Below are 25,295 nucleotides of genomic sequence, written 5' to 3'. Positions count from 1 at the left end.
AATGGTTCCAAGTACAAAGAGACTGCAGTCATTACTGCTCTTTCACCTTAGCTTCTGGAAAAAGATGCATTAACTTTAAAGCTTCTATTTTTTTCTCCTCCTAAGAAACACACATATACATTCCTTTACTTGTCATTCTAGTGTTCCAGTTCTGCACCAAACAATTTTTTATTTCTTGGTATTTTGCACTCAAAAGTAGGACACCCTATCTTTTTTTTTCTTATCTCTGTCTGGAGTCAGGTATATATTTGGTTTTAATTAAATGCACCAACTAAGCATCTTACAAAAGACTATTGTAATATAATTTACAGCTTAAACCTACCAGCCAAAAAGAGAACCCAGAATGACACAACACACTCCCTTACTAAGAATAAAGACATTCTAATTCTGTAAACCATTTTTCTACCAGCCCCACCCCCAAACCCTAAATGCCTTCAGATTTGAATAATTTTAGTTTAGAGCAGGCTTGGAGACTATCTAAAGTCTTTATGACAAATTTATGACATTTGTCACATGGGACAGAGGCAAAGTAAGTCCAAAGCTCTCACTCTAACCAAACCTGCATCAAAGACAGCATTCCCATGCACAAGAAAAGTCACATTTTTTATGAAGCTTTCTGACTTATCTTGCTATTTACTTTTAAAAAACAATCCAGCAAAACAGAGGAATTTTAAATGTGATTAGTACCCACCATTCCTAGTGGGAATAAATCTTTGAGTACAACAGATGCTGCTACACATGCCTAACTTTAAGACAACCATCTATTCATGTGACAATGAATAAAGTGAACTATGACCCTTATTTAAACCAGCCCTTATCTGGAGAGATTCAGGAGCACTGCACTCGACTGCAGCATCAGCCACACTCCTGAAGCAATTACTCTTAAACCCATATCATTTCTCTCAGCAGATATACGGTACCATCACATGAAAATGGCTTTGGGCTCAAATACAGCAGTGTGTATTTTTTGCATCTCATTAAGATGAGTATCACCAGTAACATGTACTTCATATCCCTTGTTTCCAAACAAGAAGATAGCTCACTTCCAATTAGCAAAACCCAGCAGGGCTCTTCCCCCTCCAAACATCCTCCACAGGCTGCACTTGCAGCCTTGCTGAACGGCAGCCAGCAGCTAAACGTGTGTCAGCACGGAATCAGGGGCTGAGTTGGGCTAAACAAGCCTCCACAGCCTAATAATGAATGGGGCAAAAGGGCTGGAAAGCAGAGGTGCTAAAAAACAGGAAAAGGAAGGGGAGAGTGTGCAAGAAACCACCTGTTGGTTGGTCTGAAGCAGTTATACGTTAGCACAACCCGCATTAGGAACTGCAGAGCTCTGGTTTTGGCTGGTAAGAAGAGGGGCCCTGACTTCTGCCTTGAGCAGTAATTTATTAAATACACCCAGGTGAATGAAGAGGACCAGAACACCATCCGTAGTACTCAACTACTGCCCAGAGTTGACAGGAGCAGGCACTTCCCACCTCCAGGGTGCTTCACAGGCACCCATGCAGAGTCAGGGATCAGCCAGGTCTCCATGTTTCTGGCTTCACCAACCTGGGTACCAGGTATAGCACTGCAGGTGTAACTAACATGACCTGACAGCCCTACCTTCAGGTCAACTACCTTCAGCCCAGGCTTGATTAGAGTAAGTGATACAACCACAAAAGGCACTACATCGTATTACCCCTTCACTAAGCTCTTCAGTTCCTTCAAACTTGTATCATTAGTCTTGTTAAAAAATGACACCAAAAATGAGGATAAGGAGTAATGCTATTCATTGAGGAGACATCTACAGGCCTTCAGCAACATGTAAATTGGCTACATATTAGGTGGCACTAAGCACACACTAACTCTAATAAACTTCCCTGCGCCAAGCATATGATCACCCAAATTTGCCTTAAAAATCTTGATAGCAATTCACTGTCACCATCTCTATGCTGTTTAGTTGGCTGGGAAGGAAATGCAGAAGAGGACAGCAAAGAAAGAAGGTGAGAACAGAAAAAGAGAAAACAATCAGTTTCCACAGATACTAAATTCCACCTGTGTTGTGTATCACAGTTTCCTAAATACAAATATTGATAGTATCATCATGGTAATCAGAGATGCTATTACAATAAAAACTTGTTACAGTCAAGCATTTTCTACTGCCTGAAGAAAACGTAGATCCAATTTAAATACACTCACCTTTGTTCTATTCTTACTCTGTTATAGAGGCCTGTGAAATACTTTGTGAAGATAAAGGTAATAAGTAATAAACAAGTTAAAGCAGGCATTACAAAAGGGGCTACTGAACTCTGAAATGGAATACATGAAAATTCATGGACAATCTATCCAGTTTTATACTAACAATGACAAAAAAGTTCCTGCTTCAGGATAATATGCATTTCAGACAAAGAATAAACGCACTTGAAATAAAAATTAACAGTAAAATGACTAAAAGATTAACTTTAAATTCATATCCTCCAACTAGAATTTTCTCAGTCTGCCTTTATTTCTTTTTTTTTCAGTAATACTAGCATTGAAATCCAAAGCTAGATGATAGTTACGAAATTAAATTTTTCACACCAAAAGACAGACACCAAAAATGAAGATAATATAGAGTATCATCAAAATACTTTTTCCACTAGATGATGTTCTATATACAAGCATAATAGCATTTCTCCAGAAAAATAAACAAGCACACACTTCCCATTAACCAAATGTCTTCTATTCTGGCTGCCTTAGTTCTCTGATGTCAAACACTGATGAGAACACCTGCAGAAAACCTGGGGTAACTCAGACAGCCTGGCCTGTACTTCCCTCAGTCATTAACATTCCAGCTTCACAGTAGCACAGCTCCTTTCAGGTGACCTCTGAGGTTGCCTGCACTCAGTTTCCAAGGCAGGTAAATTTATGCTTCAATTCATTTCTCCAGTGTCTCTCTGGAGGATCCCATATCTGTTACAATCTCCTACGCTATCAGAAAGGGGAAAAAAAAATGCCTCCTCTTGTATCAGTCTTTGTAATCCCATTTCAAATACAACTGTGAAGACTGGACAGGAAAAAATTAAGGTAATTCATCTTAATACTTCATACTTAATACTGTAGCAAAATTTACCATATTGGTATCCAATGACAATACAGTATTAATGAGCTAGAAAATTCATACCAACCAAATGTAGCTAGCTCTCTGATTATCTATATATTGTTGAAAAGTCTTTAAGGGATGTTCGTATCTGCATTTACTGAATTTTAATTTATTTTTCTTGTTATGCTACACCAGATCAATTTCCAGTTAAAGATACCTGAGGGGTACATTCTTATCAGACCTACTTTTTCTTTTCCTCTTGGTGTAAGAAAAACAAAACAGAAAGTTGTTACGTGGCGATTATCATCACATCTTCCTTCATGAGGGATTAAAAAATGTGAACACCTCTCTTCTAAACCTCGCTTTTAGTGCTCATCATGTTAAAGAAAGCATGTAACAGGCTTGCATGAAGCAAATTATAATACTCTACACAAAATGTTTCTCTCCATCTATCTATAGATTACTTAATGCCTGAGCATTCAGGAAGTTGCAACAATTACTGAGCTTTGACTTGTGACAATACAAAATATTACCAAGAGCCAAAGCACTTACACACACCATCACATGAAGCAGGATGGAAGACCAACGGACAACCATGTAATACCACATCAAGGATGCCCAAGGAGGGCAGGGAGCTTCAGTTTCCTAAGAAGCTCACAAAGTTCCCTCTCCTGCCAACCTAACAAAAATACTTACAAACAAACTTGGAAAACTAAGCTGGATTTTCATCATGAATGCTTGTTCAAATATTCCTACCAGAATACAAGCCTAGTTCTAATTCCCTGAGAAAGTAAACAGGACACACGACTTGTGGGATATAGAATCACAGAATAGTTAGGGTTGGGAAGGACCTTAAGATCATCAAGTTCCAACCCCCCTGCCATGGGCAGGGACACCTCGCTCTAAACCATACCACCCAAGGCCTCATCCAACCTGGCCTTGAACACTGCCAGGGATGGAGCATTCACAACCTCCTTGGGCAACCTATTCCAGTGCCTCACCACCCTAACAGGAAAGAATTTCCTCCTTATATCCAATCTAAACTTCCCCTGTTTAAGTTTGAACCCATTACCGCTTGTCCTATCACTACAGTCCCTAATGAAGAGTCCCTCCCCAGCATCCCTACATGCCCCCTTCAGATACTGGAAGGCTGCTATGAGGTCTCCAAGCAGCCTTCTCTTCTCCAGGCTGAACATGCTGTCTTCTAAAAATCTCTTTTGCCACTTCTTGAAGCCACAATTATCATGTGCTTCCAGAAAGTATATGGAATAAGTACCAGGTCTAACAATGCCATTTCAAATCCCACCTTCAATGGAAGTCTGAAAAAGTCATTTGGAAGTAAAATGGTGTTTGCAAAATGAAGTCATTCTGCAGGTCATTTTTCAGGCAAACACCATCAGGCCTGGCAGTGCAGATGATACGCCTCTGGCAAGAGGGGAGGAGACTGGGAAGCCAGCAGGAGGAGGTAAGTTTAGAAAGACACGCACCAGTATATCCACTGACTGCAGACTGGTCTACATGCATGCTAACCCAAGCTGCTCTTCCTTGGTTTCACCAGGGCTGTGATCCTGATCTGATTCTGTGTTTGCCACCTCAGGTCTGAGAAGCAGTATGGATGAGCTGCTCCATTGATCCACCTGGGCTAATCACCCCATACTACGCACTTTTAAGCCTAGAAATATGCACAGATCTGACTCTAGCTATAGTCACTGAGTATGTGTATCCCATGCAGCCAACTACAAATGTTTTGAAGCTCCATCTTCCCAGCATTTTATTTCAGAAGCACCTTGGGGAAGAACCAAAAAATTCACCCTGGCTCTGTGTCCAAGTAATCTAATTAATTCTGCTTATGCAGGATTCTCTAGCAGTTATAATTAGGGCACTATTTGTCTACTGCACCAGCCTGTAATGTGTCAGTGATGTACTGAAGCAGGCTTTTCACCACAGACTGGTTCCTCTTCACTGCTTCAGGGTGTTAGGCATGTTTGTCTCACAGAAGTACATACAAAGATAGACACAGAATGCAATATTTTATACCTAATAAAATATCTACATAATGTCATACATTGTACATATGACACACAAATAATGAAAAAGAAACTCTTCTGAATGGAGGGATACAGTGCTTTTAGTGTTTCAGCAAATCTGCAACTAATCATCTGGCAGACAGACATGAGCTGATGCTTGAAAACAGAAACTAGAAAAATCAATGCTCAAGTGCAAACTCAAGACATTCACCTCCTTGCAAGAGCTTCCCAGCTTTCTGACAGTTGCTGAAAGTATGTTTTCTTACAGTGGCCTCAAAACCCATCTCATTAGCACAAACACTTCCTGGGGGACCTTGTAAGTGCATTTCCCTTCAGCCAGTAACGTGTTAACTTATTAATTAGAACTGCTGCTGCAGGGTAAAGGAAAAGAAAATTAATTCAAGAGCTGCCTTAGCAGGCCAACCTATCTCGGGTACTCTACTCACAGGAGAGCTGTCTGCAATTCAGTTTTGTTTAATTAGTCCCACAAAAAGCAACTGTTCACTCTGATAAGAGCAGAGCGAGAGCTGTAAAAAACCAAAACCATCTCTTCTGTGCACCAATTTGGTTTTTTAATTATTACATTCCAACATGAAAAAACTGTTCGTTCCTTTCTCTTGCTGGCAAACCAAGGGCATTAGTCATCAACTTCTTGCTCTTCCTCTGTTTTCTAATGAGCCCATCACTGGAGTAGCTAGGGCTAATAAGTCCCAAGGCTAGCAGGTAAGGAATGATCCATCATCCCTGTAAAATCTGCTGTAGAGGTTCTCTCATGAATTCACAACTCTAGCACATATTTACTGAGTGCTACTGCCAGTGTTGTCATGCTGCTTCCTAGTTTTGATGCAGAGGCTCATCAAGTCCAAAGGGAGCTTATCTAGATCCTGTCCAAAGAGGTGACAAAGAAATAATAATAATAATAATAATAACAACAACAACAACCACCCAAGGCTTCCTTTGTTTTTCCCCCTGCATATTCCTCCCACCTGCCTACTGTACTCTTCCACTCTCCAGACCCCTGCAAGCGAGAAGCAAGGCATCCATGCATATCAATGTCCTTCTCTGACATATAAATCTTTAAATTTTAATTCTTGTGTAGTGCCAGGTGTAGAGATGTGATAGTGAGGCTCCAGCAATAAAGAGACAAAAAAGTTGTGGATTGCTCACAGATTTAGAAATATGCCAAGAATATTTCCCTTTCACTCCTTCCAAATTTCAGACCACGGAGGTCTGAACCTCAAAACTTTAATACCAGCAGTGACACTAATTAAAATATTTCCCTATTTGCACCATATTCTCTCTCACCATCCAAGTCACAAAAATATTTTCTTTGAACTCCATGAAATTCTTTTTGATATAAAGATGTTAGTTCCTGTTAAGTATTTCTCACTTCCCCCAAAGCAATTAAAACGCATGTCATCCTGCTTTACATGAAGCTTTTAGAGTCATTTATCCGCTACAGACTCTTTCCCACCTCATGTTATACAACACTAAACAACTTGACAAATCAAATCTTTACTTATCTGCTTCCTCTGCTAAAAGGTACCAAAATCATTTAGTTCTAGAACACAGTATATTTATGAAGTTATATGTCTTTATGTAACTCCATTTCTTTTTAATTTCTTCAATAGCTCCAGTTCCAGAAGCATAAATATTTTCCAGTGCATGTTGACAGTTGGTAAAGCACCAGAAAAACTAGTAACGTGTCATAACAATATCTGTTTTAATCAAGAGATATTTAGATAGCAACAACAACAAAAGATTACTTATTTTCTAAATATAAAACAGCATTAGAAGAATGGCCTAAATATCAAAAACAATTCACTAAAATTAGCAGTTTCTAAATAAGCCAAAAAGTCCTTTTTAAGTTAGAATATGCACTCAATGACAATGATCTTGTCTCTCCTCCTTTCTTAACTCTTAGGGAAAATTACTCTTGAAAAGGGATTTTAAAACGTGGTGGCAGTGGAAAAAAGTTGGCCTAATCACACAGTGTCATCTTTCCACATGGAAACAAAGCTATTTGATCATACTGGGTCTGTGTGTTCAGCACCCATCGCCAACTCCATACCCAATGCATGTTGCACCTCTTGGCCAACCATCCAGGAAAGCAAGGATCACAAAAAAGATTTTTATTTTTACTTTTCAGAAGTTTTCCTTAACAAATGGATGGATGTGACAACACGAGTGACCCTAAACCTGGTGTATTTGACCCACCTGACAAGAGGAGCAGCTGAAATAAGCTGCCCAAGAACAATCTGTTGAGCTGCCAGACCCAGCAGGGAATGTGCAGGGGGCACAGACAGGGTAACACTGGGTGAAGGAATATGAGAAGCTGTGGGTGCATTTGAGGTATGCCAAGGAGGAGGGGGGGGGGGAAATAGGGTGAGGGTTTGTGAATATACAGAGAAGCCAGATGGACTGCTGCTGAGGAGGCAGAAAGACTTCTAACCCCAGATGCTATTAGCTTTACCATTTACAGAAAAATATGGTGATTTTTAGTTTTTTTGGGGGTGGGGATAACTAGGAAAAAAGACTGAAGGCTATGGAGGCTTGGGTTTGTTGGGGGTTTTTTCCACTTAAAAGGAAGATCAAGAAGGGTTTATGGTTTTTTTTCCCTGCAGAATTAGAAATTGCCTTTTACTATTAGAAAATCAGTTACTGAAAAAGATTATTAAAATGATCAAGAGAATACAGAATTACAGCTGTAAAATATCACATTGAGAAAGGTGAATTTGCTGAATAACTGAAAGACAGTATTTAACAAAAAAAGAATGCCATTAAGATGGCCCCAGATCTTTTTTTCTTAAGACAGGCAGAGGCTAAGAGGTCATAGCAGAGAAAAAGTTTACATAAAACCCCACTGTAGAACAGCTTAACTTCTGCAATTCTTTTTTTTTTTTCCCTCTCCCAGTGATGTAATTGCAAAGAATAAAAAACAAACCAAAAATGCCAGGATACAGATGTTGACTATTTCCTGAATCTTCAGAACTTTCTCACACGCCTAGGGAAAAACAGGTGCTGTTAGAAGTGTTGTGTGCTTCTGAGTGCTTAAGGGAAGTCGTATGTGCTTTCCCATCTAAAGACAATTTCTCCCCTCAAATGGTCACATATTAGGACACTGACATAAATATTTCTGATACATTTTAGTATCAGTTTAAAAAATAAACCCAACAACTTTAAAGTATTAGACTGCTTTTTTTTTAATGACAATGTAAGAAAGAATTAGTAGATCCAAAAAATAAAATAGAAAAATAGATTACTTGTGTACATAAGTCTTCATTACAAGTTTCACCAATTCCAGAGAATTTATTCTGGAATGAGGTACCTGCTAGGACCCAGGTGACTTGACTTCCATGTCACAAGACAGCTGTTAGATGCATCTTTATGTGGACAGAAAAGTTTGGTCAGCCTCTCACACCAAGAAATATCAGCACCTTCACAGCCTCATCTTTAGAATGAATCATCTGCATGTTAACCAAAGGCAGACCAGCAGCTAAACACCACTAAAATAAAAACAAAACACAAACTCAAGCATATTTACACTACTGTGCAAGAGACCACCACTAAGGGAAAAACCACTAAGAAGTCTGTAGAAAAAGAAGATTGAAAATGCAGTGGTGCCAGCAGGAAACACTGAAGTAGCTCTGGAGCCAGAAAGACTGGAGACATTAGATAAGACAGGCAGGTTTGAGCTCCATGGCAAAAGCAGGAAAATATAGATTTGGGTGGTGGGGGTGTCAATTTTTAATCAGTGGACATTTTTCAAGCAATTAACATCAGAAAAAAAAGCCCAACCCATCTCTACATCCTGCATCATTTTCCAGAGGTGCTACTGCACCATTTAACACAGCACCTGACACGCACTCTCTTCCTAGAAGAGCATCAGCCAGACTCCAGTAGTTTGTTGTCATACTAAGGTGGGCTTTTCCCTCTCATAGAAATAGTAGAGCACAAAAAGGGTTGACTCAAGAATAAAACAAGCTACCAAATTATCCTGTTGGACAAAGCCACTGTAGTACATTTTAGGTGTGATGGTATCAGCAGTCATTTTTTAAAGAAAGTATCACTTTAAAATATTCCTCTTTTTCTGGTACTATTAAGTTTTCTTTCTTATGAAAGAAATAGCAAATGAAGGATTAGTTCAAAACAGATATCCATACCTCTGTGTTTTAAATTAACAAAGCTACTTTTAGTATTCATATCCAAAGACACAAATTTAAAACTGCATTCAACTTCTGTTACTTTCTGTGATCAAACACGATTACAAAAATACTGCATGAACTTTTGGTCTTTTACCACGCAGAATTTAAGAGAAGATTACATAACCTTTCAAACCAGTGTTACAAGAAAGTGTGGCATTCGAAATAAATACCACGAGAAGACAGTGGACATGTTGTATGCATGCTGCCTATGTTACAAATCATGAGTCTACAGAAAACACCCATCTTACAAAAATGATTGATTTTTAATGCCAAATTAACATTTGTGGTGAAAGAAGGGACAAGTCCCCAAAAGAACAGAATGAAGAATGTCAGAAAAGGTACTTCATGCCCAGACAAACCTGCTGAAACATCACAAAAATTTGCAGAGACACCTCAAAAAATTGTATCTCTATGTAACTTAGGCACAAGCTAACTGTGATTCACTTGTGTGTGCAAACAGTACTTGTCCAAGCTCTCTCATTCACTGAGGAGGGTCATCATCCAAATTAGGGATAAATGCATACATACAAAGTCCCAGTTATTCCCTTAATCGAGAAGTAGCCATGAATGGATCAAAAATAATTACATCATCACTAAAAAACTGTTAAACAGTCATTTTAGCATAGTTCTCTGTAAAGTCTGTTTTTCACTAATTTCCTAACCTTAGGATTAATGAAATCGAAATACTAGTATATGACGATCCATTTTTTCCAGATTGTTTTCTACATTTATGAATACCACAACAACAAAATACCTATTGAAAAGGGACAATTTTGCTATATAATCTTACCCAATTAAGAATAGGAATCAATGATTTTTTTTATGGGACTAATCCTGAGAAAAGACTTTGTGAGTCACAGGATACCCCAAAGAGGAGCACAAATTCAGCTTCACAGTGTTTGAAAGGGGAGGATGGCAAAGGGTAAAAGTTTCTGATAGCACTAGTCCGCTTAAAATTTTGCAAGTGCTAACATGACAATTGCCTGCAACACAACTTCACCTTCTAGGAAAAGCACCGCTTTACGTACACCAAACAAAAACTGCTTACCTATGACTTCCATCCAGATTTGATCTGTGGATGAAATTCAGTTTTGCATCTGCCCAGTAAAGTTTCTGTTCTTCATAATCCAGTGTCAGTCCATTTGGCCAATATATGTCTGTGTTAACTATAATGGAGCGACTTGAACCATCCATTCCAGCACGTTCTATCTTTGGCACTTCTCCCCAGTCTGTCCAATACATGAACCTATAATAATTTTAAAAAGAGAAAAGACAAAAAAAGACAGCAATCATGTATAAGCCTACAACTGGAACACTGACTATAGCTTTCAGTAAAGGCAAAGGATCTCTCTGTTCTGCAGTCTGTGGAGCTATGTTCTACTGAGTAAGGTATACATGTATACGTGGCCTGTGAAACACAACAGAAGAAAGTTACTTTAAAAAAAGCTGCAGAAAACCAGCTTAGGGCAAATCCACAGTGCTATGTCATGTTACACTTCTATATGTGTCTTTGTTTCCTTGGGTCAAGTGAGAATGTTGGGGATATCCAAATGATATTGACAATAATCTCAGAATTCAACATTAAACAGTGAAAATAGATATTACAGACTATCACAGAAGTACAACAGCCTCTTTAACATGGGTGAGGCCACTGGGGGAAACAAATAAGGTGTGTGGACTTACAGCAGATACAGTAGTTCCATGCAAGGCAGTAAAGTGGATTTTATGGAAGACCAATTCATGTCCTTTTTTCCCCCAAGAGAAATTTAGAGACAGGCAGCTACATCAACATGTTTAGAAGCACAGTTTGCACTCAGTGAGCAGGCAGAGCACTCTGCAATGTCTTTTAAGACTGAGGAAGCAAATTTTAAATGATATTAGCATATTCATTTGCCTTAACATGGTCTAGTGTGAGGTGTCCCTGCCCATGGCAGGGGACTTGGAACTAAATTATCTTAAGGTCTTTTCCAACCCAAACCATTCTGTGATTCTATGATACCGGCACATGTTTAAACACTATCGAGCAAGTGCTGGGGGGAAGGAAGTTACCTAGTTTCATTTAAGACTGAGGCAAAGCAAGGGAAACCACTTTATTATGGCTGGAGACTAGTAGGGGGCAAGAATATTTGTCTTTCTTCTGCAGGTGGTAGAAAATGGATTTACTTTTATGGGTTGTTAACAGAATGCATAACTAAACAGAAGTAACAGATAAACAGATCAGACAAAGTGTGTCCATGGTGCTTGCTCTGTTTTGTTGCTGCAGCTGGGACAGACAAGAAGACTACTGTTCTAAATTACTTCTCATAACCTTATTACATCTGCCAGCATACCTGCTTGTCTCTGTGCTCCCTAACCTAGCTCAGTCAAAACAATCCAGATTAGGAAAGATCTGAAGCCTTTAAACTAACCCAGATCCCCACACAATTACAATATGTCACTATATGGTGCCCACATGTGAAGAGGCCTGGCCACCCATCCTTTAAAGAAAAACAAATGTGCAACAGATTTAAGAAACATTTGCACATGAAGTTATTCTTGGCAAAGATTTAATTTTTTTTTAATTATTATTTTAAAAACTCAGGAAATTCCATGTCATATTCCCCCCCTTAATTCATGTCTACAGCGTGTTTGTTTTAACGCACAGCTCTATCTGCGGACAGAAATGCAGCTGATTAACACAAATATTGCCCTATTCAGTCCCAAGCGAGTCATTCTCCACAGAAGAATGTGCCTGCAAAAGAAGGAAACATTTGGGATTTCTGTAGACATAAACAAGTGCTGCAGAGAAACTGGGTTTCCACCAGGAAGAAGATAAAAAAGCCAAGGAATCTGCAGATGAGTAGCACAGCAGCAAGTCACCTGGTCAAGCTATGCTGTAAGAAAATGGAAAAGCTAAAAAAGTCAGGCAGCATTCCACCAGCAAACATGTGTAAGGGAAAAGAGATAAAGATAGTTTGGGTTTTTTAAGAAGACCCTTCTTGCCACAGCTGTCAGGTCCTACATTTTCAAATACTTCATCAAGGTTAATAGGTTCCAAGGCTCTGGCCACCCTCCTAGACTGATTTTTCAGGCTGAAACAGCTCATTAGTTGCTGTACAGCCTCATCTTCTTCCCTGTCTCCCTCTCACCTCTTATGTACACTGCAATTACTCAAGCAAAAACAGGTAAGGGTAGCTTGGTAACAAAGAAAAGCCTTCCCAGGCTTCACAAAAACATCCCCGTTTCATTTGTCACAGAAGCACACATGCACACAGAACGGGCTTTAAGATTCAGTAACATTTCCAATCAGCTCCAGTGACCTCTGCTCGGCTTCTCCAATGGTTTTTTTTCCACTATCACCTGTTTGTTTTCCTTCACCTTGCTTGAAAGCCTTTATAGAGACAGGTTTTAATGTCTCCATTAAAAATCTTTGGAACCAGCCATGCTTCAGCCAATGGCATCAAGGGCTGTGCTTCACTTAGGAAGACGGGCTTTTCACTGCTGCAAAAAGTAATGCAGGTTATAACTTAAAGACCATTTCTTTTGGCAACAGTTGCTTTTAAGAAACTTCTTGCAAATCATCTTTGCTTCCAGTACAGGGCCTATATGGCTATGGAGGAAACTGCATTCAAGGAACAGATCTGAGCTAAAAATCCATCAGCCCAAGTGGATTCCAGGACACAGCTCCATGAACACTGCCACCTGCACACAGAGTGTAGGCTTCTGCAGCTGCCTCAACCAGCATCATGCCAACAACAGGTACCTTCTAACTAAGTGCACTTAGGCCTTTTCCTGCAACAGTTGAGCAAGTACAAGGTATAGGAGCAGGAGGAGATGGGAAGTTGACTGCAACTACTAAGAGGGAGACCTGGCTAACATCCGAGGGAGCTGAGGCACCAGGCAAACACTGCTCCCACTACTGCAGAGGTCTTTCTACACATTTTTCTGCAGAGAGCTCAGATCCCTCTTCCAGGAGGTACCAAACTGCTCACATATGTCTGCTGGTTCCTCCTTTCTGGAAGGCTTACAGATTCTTGTTTCATTATATAATGGTTGGTAAGTCATCCAGCCGGAGACCATACAGAAAGGAAGATGCAGATATACTGCGCAGTGGCAAGCCAGCCATACAGTCAAGATAAAGGTCATTCTGCCTCCTCCCCATTCTCGTGAAACACATTTAACTATTTCTGTTAGAAAAATATAAACAAAGGGCACCACCAAAGCAAAGTATTAAGCAAAAAGGAATGCCTTGTGCTAAATTATGGCATTCAGATGTCACCAGAAGAGTACTGTTGCATTTTTCCTCTGTTCTCATGTAGTTATACCTTGCTATAAAATGTAAATCCAGGAATTAAGATTTTAACTCCATCCCAGAATAAATTAAAAAAAAAAATTATTTTACACCACCTGTTGAATTTTAAGGGTGGAGGGAGGGGGATGCATGTAGCATGTTTACTGTACAGCAGTACAAGCACAGAACTGAGCTCCATGCTAGGCAATCCCAAATCTGTAAAATCCAGCAGACAATACACAGACATGCTGGAGAACAGAAGCTGTGTGGAGACCTCAGAGCAGCCTTCTAGTACCTGAAGGGGGCCTACAGAGATGCCAGAGAGTGACTCTTAACCAGGGACTGCAGCAACAGGACAAGGGGTAACGGGTTCAAACTTAAACAGGGGAAGTTCAGATTAGATATAAGGAAGAAGTTCTTTACTGTTAGGGTGGTGAGGCACTGGAATGGGTTGCCCAAGGAAGCTGTAAATGCTCCATCCCTGTCAGCGTTCAAGGCCAGGCTGGACAGAGCCTTGGGTGACATGTTTAGCGTGAGGTGTCCCTGCCCATGGGGGGGGGTTGGAACTGGATGAATTTCAGGTCCTTTCCAACCCAAACCATTCTGTGATTCTATGATTTGATGCTGTAACTGACCTCAGCAACCCTGCCTGGGTCCAGAAACAGGAATGCCTCCTCAAGCTTCTTAACTCTGGCTCTTACTCCAGGCAGCCATAGTCAGGACAGGCTGGTGCTAGAGCTCTGGACCTGCCCAGATGCCTGTTATTGACTCCTGCTGAGGGTCACACCCACCAGGGTCAGTGATGGGAACCACAAGCCCAGACCTCGCTGCTGTACTTTACATACCAGCTACTTCATCCAAACTCATTTTTGCAAGGACCTTAAAACTAGTATGGAGAAGCCGTTCTGCAGCAACACAATCAAACATCAAAACTGCAAACCCCGTAGGCCTAGGGATTTTTAAACTCACACAGAATCACAGAATCAACTAGGTTGGAAAAGACCTTTAAGATCATCAAGTCCAATCATTACACCGGCACTGCCAAGCCCATGGCACACTTTCATACCTACGGGTGTACCTGAATTAGCAGGAAGACCTTTAATTTAGTATCAAATCAACCCATAGAGCCAAATCTCTCTTCAATCTAATCATAATTAATACCACAGTTGATGAAAACTTACTGTGTTAATCCAGTCTTCCTTTTCTTTTTATTTTAAATAATTAACCACTTTATTTTAAAGCACTTGGGTTTTAATCAAATAGCCTTAGTATTTTGAACTGTTTCATTCTTTTTCACCTGTTGTATTTTCTCCATGCTGTTAAATGCCACACTTGTCAGACTTTACTAGTAGACTCTGGAAGTGGTTGTGAGCTGTTAGAAAAATCTAACAGAAAAACAACAACAAAGTGTATTTCTATCTACCCATGCTTGTGATTTTAACATTAGGGATTCATGTCAGGAAATGATACAGGCTTCTTTGCACTGTACAGCAGTAGCTTCACAGTTTTGATTTGCCCCATATCAAAGGTTTTGCCACAGCAGAATAAAAGAAAGAAACAGCATTTTTTTTTGTTCCATTCTATGCGATGAACAAATATAATAAATAAGAGCTGCTTTTCTAAAAAGCTCATAAAGTCTAGGCATGCTGACAGCAGAATATCCCACATACCTAGAAAAAAGCTTGCCGAGTACAAATGCCAAGATTAAATGCTATAATTTAGCAATGACTTCCGACAGTTATGCACAGAGGGAGAGAAATTCATCGCCAGCACCCATCAGCTTTGCAACTTTCTGATCTGTGCTGGTCCCCAGCACTGATGCAGATTCTTTCAGCCCTGCTATCCCACACGAAACCAGGCTCCTGCTAGCAGCGTCATTAAAGCACCAGCCCCCATCGAGATGCTTCACTCACTGAACAGAGATACCCCACGCGACACTTAGCTGATTTTAAGGCAGTTAATTGGGACACCTTACAGGGCAGGCAAACGTTTACCTTCCTTAATGTTATTCAGTGGGAAGAGCAGCTGCTTAATTGGGACAGCCAATTATTTGGTGAGGCCCTTCACAGTGAATGCTCCAACTTTGTAATTATGCTCGTTTCAGCTCCTAAGAACCACTGAGATCTACAGGGACGCAAACAGCCGCCAACTTCAGAGCCTGCAAAGGTTTCAGAAGTGCAGCAACCCCTGTGGAGCTCATCAGCTCTGCAGTGGTCCTTGTGAAATGCAGCCTGCTCCAACTCCAGCACTAGCAACACTGGCACTCATCTAACCAAGAAATACAAAGCTAAATGATAGGCACTGGAGTAGTTCAGGAAAACTATGCACAACAAATGTGTTTGGTGATCGAAACCAGCTCTTGAGAAGAAGAAACATTCATGGCTCTTCAGGAGTTTAAAAAAAAACGTCGAAATAAAGAGACCCTTCACGTATCCTTAACAGAAACTTCCTGAGGCAAGTTCAGAGAGAGATGGAAACCGCAACCCAGGAGGATGTAAGATTCGAATGACATAGAAAATTCATTTTCAAATAAGGGGACTAAAAGTACCATGGAAAGATTTTAGTACAAAGCTTCTCAACTGATTGCGACATTCAGGAAATATTTTCAGTCCTCCAAGAGAAGCAAAAATGCACACAGCAAATTAAATATGGAGATAATTCTTCATAAAAGTGAGGAAGAAATATCCTTTTAGGATGTAATCAAGATAAACATGATAAAAAAGATGCTTTTAGCTAGCTGAGAACAGTACTCTTTTACAATAGCTTATCTCTGCTAGTAAGTAAGCACGGACATTAGCTGAATGTCATTTTCAGAGCTGCTCTACACTAAGTTCATACATTAACATTCAGTGCATTCAATGCACATTTTTAGTGAGAATTAGCTTACCCTATGCAGCTTTACAAAATCACTCTTGGACATACTAATAGCAGCTATATGGGGAATGGGTGTGAACAAAGTAGTGAGCTACTAACATCCTAACACACTGAATCTACTTGCTTAAACTTCCTGGTTTTAGGAGCCCACAGCTGGCAAACAAAGCTGCAGTTTCTCAATTCAGCTAGGCACAGCTGGCTCAGAACCATTGTGACATACACTGGACAACAACAAAACAAGACTCCTTCCACTGAAAACCAAACGTTTTCTATTTTGCTCTCTTCAAAAGCATCAGTGTGCCTAGCAAACGACTGAACAACCCAGATGTCTTCATAATGCTTGACAAACAAGCAACAGTGGACCAAGCTGTACCTTCTTAATTCCCCCCCCAGGTCATCCCATCCTGCCCAACCCCATCCCCTGCATCCTGGTGAAACAGATGCTTTATCCTCAGCTATTTCATTTCACAGCCCACATTATTAGTGCCATTTTTATTAAGACCATCAAAACTAGATATGAGTGTCCAGTGACTCTCATACAGAGACAAAGCCATCTCATTCTGCCACTGCTGCTAACAAAGCAGTAAACTTGTGCAGAAGCAAAGGTCTGTAATGATGAACAACTGCAGCCTCCATAGCTGATCTGTCAGGGATGCCAAAGGACTCGACTGATAAGAGGTAGAAATCACTGTGCAAAATTCCATATCTGTGTATGCCTACAATACACTAGAAAAAGGTCTACTGGAACACATAATTTATAAGGCACACAGGTATTTTTCCCAGTATACTCTATACTGGTTCCCTCAAGAGGAAGAAGCTATGCTTGTGAAGGTACTTCTATGCAAATGACTACATTTACCGTAAGACATCAGGCAATGCACCTGTAACCAGTATGGCAATACAAGGAATTCCACTTCGGTTTACTCTCCTGTTCAGACCTTATCTAGCAGGAGAAAGAATATTACCACCAGACCTTCCATTTTCTTGGAATTCATTTCTAAAATAAGGGATAAATGAAAAGACTCCAGTTTTGGAAAACAAAACCACTCTGTGTGAGTAAATGATCAGAAGCTGATGCTTGGTTTCTAGCACAGTACCAACAACACAGTATGAAAGTAGATTTTGAAGATGGTTTTCACAAGCTCTGAAAAGAATACCTTAGCAAAACCACTGAAAGTCATTCATAAGAAACCAACATGGAAACACAAACTTCATGATATTCTCATTTCATAAACAGGAAGAAACCACTCAGTATGCAAAAGCATTTCTCAGCCACCATGCTGTCTGCTTTCAGGTATTCTAGCCTAAAGAATATGCTGGGCTATCTGACAAGAAAAATGCAGATGAGAGACTGCTTCTCATTTTCATCCAGACATTGCTGAGAGTCCATGGGAAGTAAGGTTTGAGCTAACTGTCAAACATGTGCTGATGCACTGCAGTCACATGCATATGGTTGTCCTTTCAGTCACAGATCCCAAGGAAAAAAGACAAAGCAGCTCATTAAAAAAAAACAAGAAGTGGCTATTTTTGCTGAATGCTCACTAAGGCAGAATTTCAATTGTTTGAGCAGGTGGAAAGGTCTCTTGCTCCTTGAACTTTGAAATTAACCTTTCCTATCTCCAGACACAAAAGGTCTAACAACATGCCTTCCACAGTTACGAAAAAGAAGCCATTTTCTGGTTTCTCCTAGAGCAAGTAGGAAATAAAGCTTGTCAGTTTAGCAGCACTTAAAAATCAGTATTTGAAACAACAATTTTCCTAGTTTAAGCCAAAAAAATAGAGAAAGAAACAATTTCACCTCTGTTATCTATTTACCACATCCCTAGACCCTAGTTGACTGCAAGATGGAAGCAAGACACAGATGTGCTTTGGAAGGCCTCACGCAGCCCTTTGCACAAGAATCACTCCAGATGAAATACACCAGACCCTGTGAAGTTCAGACAGACTTTTAGCAGCAGCTAAGCCAACAGAAAGCTAAAACACCAATTAACCTATCAGCAGATGGACAAATTAACAGCAGGAAAATTCCTGCCTTCCAATCTACCTTGGCTCTTCAACTATAACAAGAAATTAGCAGAGGAAAGTAAACCAGCTGGCAGTTTTGACAGATTTTCAATAAACACACAACAAGAAACACAAACCAAACCAACTACTGTGCCACAGCCTCTCAAGAAGGTGGGAAAGAAGCTGAGCCAAGACTGAGCACTGCCCGTGGGTAGCTCTTCAGGGCTGAGGAGCATCACAGAGCTCTGCCCAGGCAGTGCCTTAAGCTGTACTTGCTCAGTATTACCATGAGGAGCCTGTGTACACAGAACCACCCATTTCAAACAGCTCTTTGAGTTCCTACTAAAAGGTGCAGATCTATACACCTGTGAACCAAACAAAACACTGAAAGCAAGTATAAAAGAATATTTAGCTACATTAAAACTACAGGTGGAAGAAAGCAGTGAGAAAAGAGTAGGATCACTGTTCACCATCTTTCCCAGATAAAACTTCTTTGTACAATAGAAAATAATCTGTTTCTTTACAGGGGCTTACAATAAAAATACAAACATTTGCACTGTAAATATTTAGCTTGCAAATGGAAATTTAGAATTCAGTAACCTTTTAAATTCAAATCATAACCAAACTTGCTTCTTATCTTTCAATAAAAACCTGGGAGAACTCCTAACTCCTTATACATCCCAAACAAAGGAAGTGAAGAAAGGTTTTTCCCTATGCTTGTATCTTAAATTGAAACCGTACGAACACACCTACTTCTCCATGGCAAGAGAGCACAGTGACACTTCCCAATCTCTTTGTCTAGTGACTGAGGGAAAGAGAGAGAAATCTGCCATTTGGCATTCTAGGCTGTTTCTTACAAGCACAAATCCAGGCATCCTACCTGTACACAGCTGTGCAAGATTTTGACTTATGAACTGCACACGGGATACTACACAGATACATCCACTATACTCACATAAAACAGAACATGCTGGTGTAACTATCCTAACGCAGATGCAGCTTACAACGGTAACAGTTTCTACCCAAGACCTATTCTCTGTTTCACTGGATTAAGTTGGGGCCAAATCAATCCCTTGAAGCAGCTCACCATACCACCAAATGGGTACCCATATTAAAACATGAGAAAACAGGATGGGCAGACAGGATCAGAAAAGATTAGCTGAAATTAGCCAACCCTCCCCCCAAAAAACAAAAATACAAAGTATCAGGGAGATGCCCTGTCTCCCCATTAACTGAAATCAGGGAACAGCATGTTCAGAATCAGGAGATCCTTCAGCAATTTTTCCCTCATGATATTTTCTTATCATTCCAAATCTTTCATCAGTAAAATATCCCCTTATTGTTCAGCCTCTGCCCCACTATACTACTACCAACTGGATCATTTTTGTGTTCCTGACCACAGCTCCTCCAAGAAACCCTAATAAACTTTAATGCTCTACCAAATCAAGCTGGCTCCTACCCTTCGTATCACATTTTCAGCACTCTGCTAATTTTTTATTGTTTTCCATCCTGTTGGTTGGTATACAGCTCAGGCTTACTCATAAGTAACCAACAATCCTTAGCCTCTTTTTATTATTACTACATGAATTCATAATGCCATTTAGGAGTTCAGTACATATTCAGTGCAGTTCCTGTCCTTTGTGATTTGTTTATCAATTCGTTCATACAGAAACCAATCTGATGCCCTCAGCAAGAAACACACAGGCAAGCAATTCATTCATTTCAGCTTTTCTGGAATGGCTTTATTTGCCTTGACTACTTCTGAGTTTTTTTCTTCTATACTTTGATCATCCAACAGACTCACTAAATCACTTACTCTCCTGTAAGAAAGCAGCATGCACCAATTAGTTTTTCCATATCACAAAATTACCAAAAAATAAGGTCTTATTTTTAGCCCATCAAAAGCTACATGATGTTCACTAAAAATATATATATATAAAAAAAGGGAGGGGGGGAGAAGGGTGAGGAGAAGGGAGATTGCTCTATGGAGGATAAAAAGAGTAGAAGTAAAGAGATGTGTAATCAATATGTAAGGAGATGGGCCACATTACACTAGAAATTTTGTTAGAGCCCTAATTCTGGACACACAAACTGAGGCAGGCTTGGCTTTTATTGAGGAGGAATACTTTCACAGAGCATTCAGAAAGGATCCCTAAATGCGACCTGAATACCAGCCAAAGGCTTCACACTCTGATTAACAAACACCTTTCATTTTTCCATCTGAAACATTATTGTCAAATAACTGAAACATCTGAGACTTCACTCTATCTTTTTCTGGGTTAGAATTTGCAATAAAGGTAGTGACACCACTTTTACTTTTCCATTCCTAGCTTAAACAGCTCAGTATCAAGTTTCAATTTTTATGGGAAAAGTGGCTGTGCATTCTACAGCAACTACACTTCTACTATTTATACACCTGAAATTCTGAAGTTAAAAAACAATTAAAACAGCTTTAAGTCCAAGTCCCTAACATCTGTCCCTACAAACTTAGAATCACAGAATCATAGAATAGTTAGGGTTGGAAAGGACCTTAAGATCATCAAGTTTCAACCCCCCTGCCATGGGCAGGGACACCTCGCTCTAAACCATATCACCCAAGGCCTCATCCAACCTGGTCTTGAATGAACACTGCCAGGGATGGAGCATTCACAACCTCCTTGGGCAACCTATTCCAGTGCCTCACCACCGTAACGGGAAAGAATTTCCTCCTTATATCCAATCTAAACTTCCCCTGTTTAAGTTTGAACCCATTACCCCTTTGTCCTACCACTACAGTCCCTAATGAAGAGTCCCTCCCCAGCATCCCTATAGCCCCCCTTCAGATACTGGAAGGCTGCTATGAGGTCTCCACGCAGCCTTCTCTTCTCCAGGCTGAACAGCCTCAACTTTTTCAGCCTATCTTCATATGGGAAGTAAGCTTCTTTTGCAAGTCATTTACCTGCTGTTCTGGTAGAAGCCATCATTAACCACACACACTGCATATACAAATCACTTCTGCAAAGATGCAACAAAAGTAAGGAAAAAAATCCAAATCTTCTCCCAAGGCCAGACCTCACTAAAAAGACAATTTCTAACAAAGTACAAAGAAAATGCCTACCAAACTACTGTGCTAGGAGGATGAAAAACAAGTGTTTCCAGTCACTTGGAAGTGTCAATTTATAACTTTCAGCTCTACCATGAATTGTTAAGAAGAAAAATAAATAAATAAATAGCTGATCATTTGCCATCAGCTCACAATTTAAAATAATTATACTAAATGCCCTTTAAAACACAATTAAAAGTACAGGCTGTTTACAAACAAGCAGAGCAGAGCCATTCCCTGTTTTCACTACAGCAGCTGGAGAAAGAAAACAAAGGAACACATTTTGAACAGTTTAACTGGATAAAACTTAAGTTTTGAAACTCAGCTGGTGGTTGGGAGGTGGAGTGGGAAACTAGTACTACAGAAATGATAAAAGGATATACTGATAAACGTTTTGGGAAAGGGAAAGCTACATTTATTTAGGAACAATATGGGGAACAATTGCTTACAGAGAAGCAGCCTTTAGAAACTGCACATCTTATTTAAAATGATGGGTTTTCAAAATCAGCAAAAAAAAAATCCTTAGTAAAAAATTCTGAAGTTTACAAATGCAGATAATAGGATTCCAGCAGTATTTTGGTTATTTAAATGTTGTTGCTTTCTTGCTGAATAAATAGGATACTGATTACACTGATGTTTATGTTTGCAGATCCTTTTGCCAGAGGCCCAGCACCTGAGGGCTGTCACTTTCGCACCTCCCTCCTGCATCAGTGCAGAAGGCAGAGTTGAGTCACTGATGCAGCAGGGACCAACAACTCCCCTCCTTTCACCTACTGGCTGGCTACCTTCCTCTGCACTCCTGAACGTACTTCAAGTCCTCTCTGAAGAATAAGTCCCTTTTTCTTCCCTTGGATCTCACACACACAGAATCTTCAAGTGTCTCAAGCCAGCCAGCTATTGTCAGCCCAGACAGAAAAGATTAGCACCCCTCAGGCCAGAAGACATCATCTGGCCCAGGCTCTGTGAAGCCTGGAGGATCTTCTTCCGCTGTGCTAGTCCAAGGGGATGAAGGCAGTGTGAAGGCCTGCTTGCTCTTATTCAACTCAGAAACCCTCTAAGGATGTGAAAAAGTAGCACTGGTGACAAGGCAACAGGGTAAAAATGCAGAGAAGCTCAGAAACATAGTGTTGGCACCCAAGGAGTGCACCTAGGCCAATCCTGTTAGCTTCTGTTTTCAAAATCAGATGTTTTACTCAAATTTTACTTCTCATTCAACAAAACCCAGCCAAACCCAACATTACGTGGCACAATTCAGAAGAATGAAACGCTAGAGGGTATTAAAAGGGGAGAAACCATGCAAACATAACAAAATCTGTCCAATTCAAATCTTTTCTTGCAGAAGATAATAATTTGAGTAGTTTCACAGAAAAACAACTATTTTGAAGCATTTTAAGAAAACAATGAAATTGTTCTTTGTATTTTACTTGCAAAACCAGCTGTCATGTTAAACAAAACACTAACCGCATATAAAGTAAATTATATGCTAATACATGTAAAACAAGCATAAGAAGAAACCTCAAAAACAAACAGACATCTTTTCTACATCGAAATATATTGTGAATTTACAGTCCAGTACTTTAAAGACTCACTGTTAGGTGTGAGAGACTCTTCTAGTATACAGCTGTGCTATATTAGGAAGCTGGGAGTCTCTCTTATCCAGCTATAAAATACTTCCAAATCTTCCATATAGGAATAGAAAATGTCCACTTTAAAAATGTGATTTAATCGTATATAATATTTGTTGCTGTGTTTTCAGTCACTACAGTTAATCTGTTAAAAATCTGAAGAAAAGAAAAAAAGGCACAGAGTAAATAGTGAGTTGTGGAACATTAAACTTCAGCACAGCAAAGGCCAAGATGCACCAGTGGGAAGAACTGCTCACTGCTCTGAGCCAGTAAGAGAAATCTGGTTATGGAAACCAAGGAGCACACAAGGAGGCATTTGCAGAGGTTGCAGGAGGGAAAAGGGGAAGTTTTAGAAGTGCCTCTTTCACTGCAGTACTCAGCTACCCTATACTTTAGGACTTTTAAAGAAAAAAATAAAAAGAAATAAGAAAACACAGCAAGTTACAGATTGTTGAAAAAAAAAATAGTACTGGTAGATCTATGTTTTTAGTAATTTTCTGGGTTCTCAACACAGTGATGGCTAGCTCATTTATAAGCACAATATATATGCACTGTAATTTACCCTTCAAAACAACCTGTTGGAAATGCCACTAGCTAGTGGTCACAGCAGAACACATGAAAAGACATTTCTGCTTGTACATATCATTGTTGTAAATTCATTTTTAGTTTTGATTTTGCTCTAGGACCAAACTTACTGTGTCATTTAACCTAACATTTCCAGCTAACTCAAGAATAATATTTGGAAAAAATAATCTAAAACGTGAGAAAGTTCAGATGGAAAACTGAGAAGTTCAGGCCTAGAATGCTTAAAACCTGTGATGCACACCACCACCAAAGGACAAGCAATGCTTGTGAGAGGAACTCCACTTCTACCACATCTGGAAGCTGCTAGCAGTTTTTTGCCTTTTAAACTTGGTGTTGTGATGTTCCTTTACGTATATGTTTCTTTCATAATACTTTGTTACCAGATTTGTTTTAACAGGGAGAAAGCCATAGCCCTCTGTGCCACTCTGCAGGTGCCTTCAGAGCTCCCCCCACAAACTGCAGGACAGGGAAGCTCAATCTGCAAGAACATAGCATACTGAACACTGAGCAAGGTAAGTGGAGAGAGTATGCTCTCTTCTGAAATAAAAATATGACACTGAAAGCCTGACACACATTTTAAACATTACAAAACAAAACTGGACAGCAGACTGAGGTTTTATGTAAATTGCTTCAACCAAGTAAATTCACTGTACTAGAGGACACACAGGTAACATGGTATGGATAAAGGACCCGTCCCCCACATGAGGTAGTCCAAATTCTTGCTCATGGCCAACAGGTGAACGAAAGCAAAAGATGAGGCCAGAGGGAAAAAAAACAACAAAGAAACAAACCAAGGTAACAAGGGAAGGAAGCAATCCCCAAGACAGGGGTACACAAAATGTTTAGATCATGGTGATGCCAGCCTTAGGTAAGCTTCACCCAGAAGTGCAAACAACTATGACAGCAGTTACTGACACTTTAGAAGCGTATACTAGATGCAAGAGCTTCCAGGGAGCAAAAGCACAGAAGGGCTCATGGGAACATGAAAACATTGTGTGCAGAAAAGCACATGAAGAAAAGCTGGTGGCTGATGATAATTCTTCTGAGATCTAAGACCAACATACTGAAGAAGCAATATCAGCTGGCAATCCAGGTAGGGAGAAGACTGAGTCTTGAACATATAGTGCAGAATAACACTCCAACCTTGGCAAAATTGCCTAAATAATTTATATGAAAGAAGTCAGGAACAACAGATTCCTGTAGATTTGCCAGGAAATTCAAGAAATATCATGACAGAATCCATCAGCACAACTGTACTTCAACAGCAAGCTACAGCTAAGCAGTAGCTTGTGTGCATCAGCGGTGTACTCTTGATATCAAATGCAACAATTTCTGAAAACTCTCCAACTGTGCTCAGTTCCAAAAAGATCATATTCTGCTCTAAATTTAATTTATTCCTTTCATATCAGGTCCAATTTAGCCTGTCCACTCTGTGGTTTGCTTCAGATACCAATACTTTCTTTTGTTGTAAGTCACAAACAGTAATCCCTTCATGCTTGTTATCCAATTTTACCAAAGGCTTTTATCTGCTTTACTGACAATTAAACACTGTTTAACTA

At 39.9% G+C, this 25,295-nt stretch overlaps 1 protein-coding gene across 2 annotated transcripts in view; it reads right to left on the bottom strand.

Annotated features, from left to right (window-relative positions):
* The window catches only part of LRP6 (LDL receptor related protein 6), a 127,602-nt gene that overhangs the window by 64,119 nt on the left and 38,188 nt on the right, over positions 1-25,295 (bottom strand). For both annotated transcript variants that reach the window (XM_061358490.1, XM_061358499.1), the window contains exon 3: positions 10,345-10,542. In XM_061358490.1, coding sequence (XP_061214474.1) covers positions 10,345-10,542 — 198 coding nt within the window. The remainder of the gene's footprint in view (positions 1-10,344; positions 10,543-25,295) is intronic.

Source organism: Neopsephotus bourkii, unplaced genomic scaffold (assembly GCF_033783945.1).
Source record: "Neopsephotus bourkii isolate Nb327-2 ecotype Australia unplaced genomic scaffold, CSIRO-AGI_Nbou_v1 NB_107, whole genome shotgun sequence".
Classification (NCBI taxonomy): domain Eukaryota; kingdom Metazoa; phylum Chordata; class Aves; order Psittaciformes; family Psittacidae; genus Neopsephotus; species Neopsephotus bourkii.
The sequence above is the reverse complement of the archived record's forward strand: the minus strand, read 5'-3'. Positions and strand labels throughout refer to the sequence as shown.